Below are 8,078 nucleotides of genomic sequence, written 5' to 3' on the forward strand. Positions count from 1 at the left end.
CAAGAAATTTTCAAATAAAAGAAACAATATAATCTATTATTTTAAGACAACTTAAAAAAAAAATCAATTCATTATTATAAATAGCCTATTAACCTATATAATAGTGCAGTTATACATACTTTAATCAATATAATTAGGGTAAAAATTAATGTCTAAAGGGTTAAGTGATAGTTATTAATGCATAACAACTCATCCAATAAAAGAAATAATTTTTTAAAATAATTTATTTAAAAGGCAACTATACTCTTAAAAACAGACAAGTATAGCAAAAAAAATTAACTTCAGTGCATTGTATATCAATAAGCTTGTTGTATCAATGAATCTCTTAAGACTGTTGTAATACTTTTATTACATATAATTAATGCCTAAAAGGCTAGGCCATAGTTATTATCTATCTGAAAATTCCTCCAATAAAAAAAACAACAATAAGGATTCCCCAATATATTTGAGATATTTTTCTTACTTTTTCTTTTTTTATGTTTTTGTATAATTAGGCTATGCTTAAAGTTTTTTTTTTCTTAAAAATAAAAAAAAAACGCACTTTAAATAATATCAATATTATTCACAGAAAGTAGATTTCTCTTAAATCCAAAATACAACAACTCAATAAATTATTATTTTATTATAATATTATTTTTATTTTTATTATTTTAATATAATATTTTATTATAAAAAAATTATTAAGTGAAAGTAGGTGAAATAAAGAGTCTTAAACAAATATTTTCTCAAAGACTAATTCTTTTGAAACATTAATATTATGATTGAACATAAATATTAACATTGGTCTATCACTTAAAAATTATATCAATTTACCTTACTTTCATATAAAAATTTTATAATAACATTAAATGACAGGATTTCTACATTTTTAATTGAGTATTGTATATGAAACCTTAAATCTTAGACCATAAACCCTAAATCTTAGACCATAAACCCTAAATCTCTATTAGTTATTTATCATATAATATCTTTGTATATTTGTCTTGATGTATCATTATAATAAACATGTCTCAATTAAATGACTAACTTAATACTTACACTACATCTCAGTAGTATCTCTTTGATAATTTTTGACAATTACAAAAAGAATCACATTAATATCACACATATCCACATGCACAATATATCATCATCAATCACATATGATTCACACCTTATCATCAATAAAATACATCCCATCTCATATCATTAACCAAATAAGATCTTCAATCTATCTCATCTATTATACTCACATATACATAATATTTATAACTTCAAAACATATCAATTTCATCCTATAAAATCTTTTTGTGACACAATCTCGCTTAAGGAAAAATTCAATAAAAAAGAACATTAATTTTTGTGAGATTTTTTTTACTAGAGAAAATTTTTTAGATTGGTGAAAACTTTTAGCTCAAGCGAGAAATGTCTAGTTTGGACAAAAATACTAAAAATAAATAAATTATACAACATCCAAATACAACTACTTCAACCACACAATTAATAAAAAAAAACAATTCTACAATCATTTTTCATTAAATTTACACTTTAACAAAAAATTTAAAACCAAAACATTCCATCATTTTCATAAAAAAACAAGATAAAATATTAATTTTCCAACTTCTACATGTCATAACATTCTTAAAACAACAAAATACAACTAAATAAAATATGCATTTAATCAAGTACTAATCCTACAAAAAAAAAGCTACTCCAATCCTCCAAAAGCCTAATTAACTTTGTAATGCACCAACTCATCACACTTGATTCAGTTTCAACCTAGGATCAACTTTGTACCAAATCCAAAATCAATTGAAAATAATTTGTAGTTACCATCTCCCGTTACCTTAATTATTGTATTCTTTAAGAAAATTGCTCAAATAAGTTAGAAAGACTTAAGAGTGTAGCAATCCAAGGATCACAATTCAATTGTGACTTAACTCACCTAGTATGTGTTACTTGATAATTGATGTCACTTGTAATAAACTTCTCATCAACAATTATCCTGCTGAAAATTTAAGTCATGACCTTAATTTTAATACCAATTGTTGAATTGAATGCTTATTACTATGTCAAAAGTTATGAAAATTAAACTCATGATTTTGATTTTAATACCAATTATTGAATTGAATGTTTGTTACTTTGTCAAAAATTATAATTGTTAGTCAAATTCTACTTTTTTGTATTGAGGAGTGTAATAACTTAAACATTACTATTTGAGTGTGACTTGTTCCATCTAACTTCTGTAATGGAAATTGATGACTGTTATAATAACCCCATATGCAAGAAGGAAAAAAAAAACTTACCCTAATTAAAATTTTAATCAATCAAAACTGATTTTCACCTTTTCACCGCTCTTTAATAAAATAATATAACAAAAATTAAAGAAAAATAAGAAAAAGTTAAAAAATTTAAATTTAAAAATAAATACAAAATAATTAACAACTTAAGTTTTGTATTAAACATAGAATATAATTTTAAATACTGTTCTCGTTTAAAAAATCGGCTCAATGAGGTGAGGTTTGTACCCACTTATATACAATGAAAGACTCAAATCTCTAGTCGATGTGGGATCTCTAACATAAATGTTATTTTTTTATGATAATTTTATAGTTTGAATATCACATTCCAATAAAAATAATTTCGAAAAATATTCTTAAATGAGATTGAAGAAATTAATTTATATATTAAACAAATTTTAATTAACAGGATTTTTTTTGTTTATATCTGTACCGGTATGGTCGACCGACATGTTGACGTGTCTCGGTCACCTTGACTAAACTGACTGAGACACTACGGATGGTCAGACCGATCGACACGTTCAACCATTAACGCTCAAACCAAGGTCAGTGAAGCTAAACTACCATCAAGAATTATGTAATGCAACCATAAGTGTGATTCATTTCACTAATAAAGCCCATTAAAATAATATAAATAGCACACATTCCAATGACGTAATTATCAGTGTACACATCCAAGTGCCAAATACTCTTTTTATTGACTTGAGTGTCGGAGTGTCTTCCCTTATTTGGCATTCACCCGAGACTGAGAGTCAAAGGAGTAACACGAAGGCGAGAAGAATCCTAGTGAAACCCTAGTAACCTATCCGAAAAAAGAAGGAAAACGAAGACTTCAATAGTTCTTTAGGTCCCATCTCCATAACAGGAACAATATCCAAATATAAAAATAAATAATTTTTTCACAAAACCTAAAAATAATTGAAAATATTATATAGGACAAAAGCTAACTTTAAATTAATTAGCAATTTATACTCTTAAATGAATTACTTTCTATACATTACTATCAGATTATTACTCTATAACTAAATTAGTTATCTTGAATAGACTTTCCAAATAATAAGATTTGACACCTAAGGCAAATAACAAAGAAAAGAAACTTACCACTCATATCTCAGGAATTGATCTTCCATGTTCATAATTTTCAGTAGAACTGTATCCACCCTTACCAACATACAAACAAATAAACTGACATACCATAATGGACACTCTTAAATAAACAATTCCATCAAACAACATTATTAAATTACCTTTCAGTTTCGAATCTTTGTCCTAATTTATTTTTTCACCATAAACCAAGTCTCTCTCTATCTCTCTCTCTCTCTCTTCACATTCTAGTTTTCAAATTTTCATTAATGGATGCCCACCTTCTGTTATTCTCCTCCTAGAGGCAAGTCCCCTTCTTTCTCAGTATTCTCCTTCTTCCCATTGTTTCAGTTCAACTTGTATTCCACACCCCTCCAATCAAAATCTCAACTTTTTAAGACCCATCAGACTTTTTCTTCCCTCTATTCGATCTTTGCATGTGTCAGCACTCTCCACACGAGTTTCAGAATGATGGTGAATGGAGCACAGAAAACATAGTTGGATTTCTATCAGCACCTGCCTCAAAATCATCTTCGGGTACTGTATTTTTCTTTGTTTACCCTTAGATTTTTTCTACTGAAACATGTTGAAAGAGAAGTTTTCATTTTTTTACATTAATGAGCAATAGCATCTTCTTTGTGTTCAATATTCAGATGCTAATCTTCACTCCTAGGAAAAAAAAAAAGGTTCTAATCACATGCAATGAAACCTTAGCTGATACTCCACATCGTTTTTGGGATTGAGCATTTGTATATATCAATACTCCATTTTGTGACAGGCAAAAGCATCTCCAAGTCAGAAAATTTCCGGTCTCTACTTCCAATTTTGTCACTTTGCTGTGGTCGTGATCTCCACCATGGCAACCAAATTAAAGGGAATCTACAAGAGTTTCAAATATATCACCCAAATATTTGGTAATCTTTTATTCACCCTCCATTGCAATTTTTCTTTTCTGGGTTTTGTTGTTGTGGCTAAGCTGGGAAGTGGGTACTGTTCCAGTTGTGAAGGAGCGGGAGATGGAAATTGGGTACCCGACAGATGTTAAGCATGTGGCTCACATTGGATGGGACGGCCCTTCAGGAACTGGACCCAGTTGGGTACGGAGCTGATGTCCACTTTACCTCTCCATTTATGTTTCAACTATAAAAGATCCAATTTTTTAATTTCTTTTGTCATTTTCTCTTAGAGAAAGCAATACATAAAGTGCCCATTTAAAGAGCTTTTGCACTGTTATTCAATATCTCATTGCTTGGTAAATTGTTTGATATTTATAATAATAATCTTCAAAATCTGTACATATCATAGTTTTTTATTGATTTGTTATTATTGTTGTTGTTGCTTTTTATGCAGATGAATGATTTTAAAACAGCGCCTGATTTTTCAACGTCACTTGGTAACTTGGGTGAACTAAGTGACCCCAATGCTATGGCTGTCACAACATCATGGTCCTCCCAAGGTATGCTTTGCTTCTCACCTCTCATACAGCAAAATTTCATCCGAGTGCAGTGCTGATTTTTGCTTCCAAATGTGGTGCCATTAAATATTAAGATTGAGATATTGTATTCTTGTGGAACCGTGCAGTGTCCCTAATTTAAATAATACAAATGCAGATAGATGGCTCTTCACGGGTTAACTAGTAAAAAGAGGAACGTGGATTTGATTATTATTGTGTCTCTTGATTTTCTTCTAGATAAAATTGTGAGGCTTGCAAAAGCTATCTAGATTCTTTGCCTCCCTAGGAAGAATTTGGCTGTTCTGTCACGAGCAAACTCAGCTCCATCGTGGGGAATCTAGTGACTCTTAGCTTTACAATTAACACTGTTTCAAGTGGTCCACAGTAGAATTTCTTAAACGGATGGTTTGATTGTATGGAAATTAGTATTTAATATTATAACACTTTTCTTGATAAGAATATGTTTTGTTGGTCTTTCCATGTGGTAATTTTCCTCAATGTGATCAGTTAAACCCTTTAAAGAACTGAACAGCCTAATTGAAGGAAGCTGCAAAACTGTATGAATAGTTCTGCTACTGGAGATCACAAGATTTGTTCTTACTGGAGTGTGATTAAAATGGAGCTTTCATCACATGACATTACCAATTACTACGATTTTCAAATCTCCAGAAATTTGTTGCTATCATTCATATCAATTATATATTTATAGCAAATTGTAACCTAAGAAGGACAAACACTTGTAAACAGAATCTGTGTCGTCCGTCATGTAATTGTGTCAGTACGTATCTACGTTAGATACTGATGAATATTTCAAATAGTTTATTGCATTTTTATATTTGTAATACTTTTATATTTTGAACTTCTATACCAATACTGATTAGAATAACACTCTAATTAGATAAATTTGTATTTTATCACATTTATAATGACTTATGCTCAATTTTAGAACACAGATTCTATATTGTGATTTAAATTTTTTATATTATGTTAACTTAAGAATAACTGTATGCATATATTATGTTATAGTTCTGTTTTGAGCTATAGTTTTTTAAAAATTTCCACATTCTCATGTATCTGTTGCATTGCATCTTTATCCTGTACTGTAGTTGTGCTTAGTAGGTTGTAGCAGCAGCCAACTATATCTTCCTTCACCTGATCTTACCCTTAAAAAGCTTTATGACTGCATTACTTAAATGATGGCAGTTCTTGGAACTGTATATTTTCAGAACCATGGTATATTCGGAGGCAATTGTTGCTCTTGCTAAGAATAATTTAGATGTGCAATTTAGTCTTCTGTTGGACATATTTAGCTGTGATTTTGTGAACTACTATGCCTTTCTTGAAAGGAAAAGTATTCAACCCCTTTAAATCCCAGGGACAAGTATGATATAATGTGCTATTGCAAAAACAATATTTTGATCAAGGGTGAGTCTAGTGCATTTAGAATACTTTGATTCCTCACACTTAAAATGTCAATTGAAAATGAGGTTGTGATATTCTCTGTTCGAAAGGTGTATGCCGAGAAATTAGTCTAACCACAAATTGTGTTTGAAATAGGCTGTCTACATCGTGATATTCTTTTTCTGAAGTTGTATGTTCTCTCTTCATGAGATCTTTGGCTGTGGTCACTGCACATTGCTGATTTCATTCACGGTCATCTTATATGCTAACATTCAATTATGCAGTACATGCCATTGATTTTATATCCGTTGTTTTTGAATTTTGATTGTATTGCCTACTAGTTCTAGGTGAGAACCGTGAGCAATAGAAACATCATATTTTTATGTTCTTCACTGTTTCATGGGTGTTGGAACTGTATGAATGTAAATCAGATCTTGCCGAGTTACCCGGTCCCAATGACTTATTTAGTTTTTGGATGTATGTTATCTGATACTTTTCCCTATGATAATCATTCATTACCTGAACTCTTTGAACAGATTTTGAAGAGTCCACAGGAAGCCAATCGTCATCAAACATTTACAAAGGCATCCAATCTGCAGGGGTTTCTCATGTTTCTAAGAAATCCAAAAAGAAAAAGACCAAGTCAGCTTCTTCTGAATCGCTATCTGCTTCATCAAGACAGTCAAGATCAACAAAGTCAAAGGCTACATATAGTGACAGAGAAGCAACACCAATTTCTCAAAACTAGCAGGTTCAAGACTATGGAATTAGTGAGAAAAAGATTGTCTTTGTGAATAGCAAAGATCATGCTCTCATCCGGTAATCCGTTAGGGGAAGAAGGAAAATAAAGGTGGCTGTAAAAGTTTTTTTGCTGTTTGCTACATCCTAATCCACAGAGAAAAACCAAATTGCTTGTCTTCTTGTCTAAAGGCTGAGAATACTAGTGGAAAACCAGTGGAGGTTTTTCTTGGACGACAGAATGTGTTATGAGTGGTTGGTTTTCTCTGGATCATATGCATCCTTAAATTCATTAGTTGTATTATCAGTTTTGCAGATCAAAATGAATGGACATGGTAAAAGGATACACCAATAGATGCCCATTTAACAAGATTACTATGTTTGTAATTTATGATTCTTGAAGTAGAATGTAATCAGCGCTCTATGTACCTTCCAGATTGAAATTCTAGTGGCTGGAGAAGGGTATTGTAAGTTGCTTGTTTTACTTTGACATATTAGCAAGAAATGACCCTCGGTATCCCTCTGTGCTGAATGGTGTACATTACTCAATTGGTCGTGATTAGTCCTCGAATGTGCATACTGATTGTATATTTTTTCTTATTTGTACTTTTAGTAGTAGCTATATTCACAAAATTTCTTAGCCTTTGAGCAAGCATAGAGGTGACAACAATATGAAAATGCTGTGCTTTTGCTGCATAAAAATAATAACCCAACAGAGTTGAGTCTAAGAATTTGTCCTCTTAAAATCTTTGAAGCATACTAATAAATTCACCTGTTCATTTATAAGAACAAGTCCATGTGATCAACTTCTCTTGTATACTTTAATCAATTCATTTTGAAATTCTGATTATTAATAGTTGCTACTACTTGCTTTCCCTTTTCTTTCCCTGTTGTGTATTTTTAATAGAACATTGAAAGTAGGATGAGTTATAAGTTAGCAAATCTAAATGCTTGGTAAATCTTGGTGACATTTTACTTTCAGTTAAGTGTGAAGAATCTAAACAAATCTCGAAGGCTAGCAAATTTATGTGAATTAAAATCTTCATTCTATTTTTATCTATATGTGAAATGGATGTGTACATTTCAGATTTTTCTCTTCATACAATTACCTGAATGTGGTCAGT

The 8,078-nt window shown here is 30.6% G+C and overlaps 1 protein-coding gene across 1 annotated transcript; it reads left to right on the top strand.

The window, feature by feature from the left end:
* Positions 1 to 3,443: 3,443 nt before the first annotated feature.
* LOC137828638 (CRIB domain-containing protein RIC10-like) lies at positions 3,444 to 7,516 on the top strand. The gene is made up of 5 exons (XM_068635294.1): positions 3,444 to 3,899; positions 4,141 to 4,276; positions 4,362 to 4,459; positions 4,713 to 4,818; positions 6,753 to 7,516. The coding sequence occupies exons 2-5, from the start codon at positions 4,219 to 4,221 to the stop codon at positions 6,962 to 6,964; spliced, it is 474 nt and encodes a 157-aa protein (XP_068491395.1). The 5' UTR covers positions 3,444 to 3,899; positions 4,141 to 4,218; the 3' UTR covers positions 6,965 to 7,516.
* The last annotated feature ends 562 nt before the right edge of the window (positions 7,517 to 8,078 follow it).

The sequence above is a fragment of the Phaseolus vulgaris genome, chromosome 7, assembly GCF_000499845.2.
Source record: "Phaseolus vulgaris cultivar G19833 chromosome 7, P. vulgaris v2.0, whole genome shotgun sequence".
NCBI lineage: Eukaryota > Viridiplantae > Streptophyta > Magnoliopsida > Fabales > Fabaceae > Phaseolus > Phaseolus vulgaris.

Excerpts from the sequence above, each read along its gene's own strand:
- LOC137828638 (XM_068635294.1), top strand. The coding sequence starts at position 4,219 with ATGGCAACCAAATTAAAGGGAATCTACAAGAGTTTCAAATATATCACC. Across the intron at positions 4,277-4,361 it reads ATATATCACCCAAATATTTG|TTGTGAAGGAGCGGGAGATG; the intron begins GTAATCTTTTAT and ends GTACTGTTCCAG. Across the intron at positions 4,460-4,712 it reads CAGGAACTGGACCCAGTTGG|ATGAATGATTTTAAAACAGC; the intron begins GTACGGAGCTGA and ends CTTTTTATGCAG.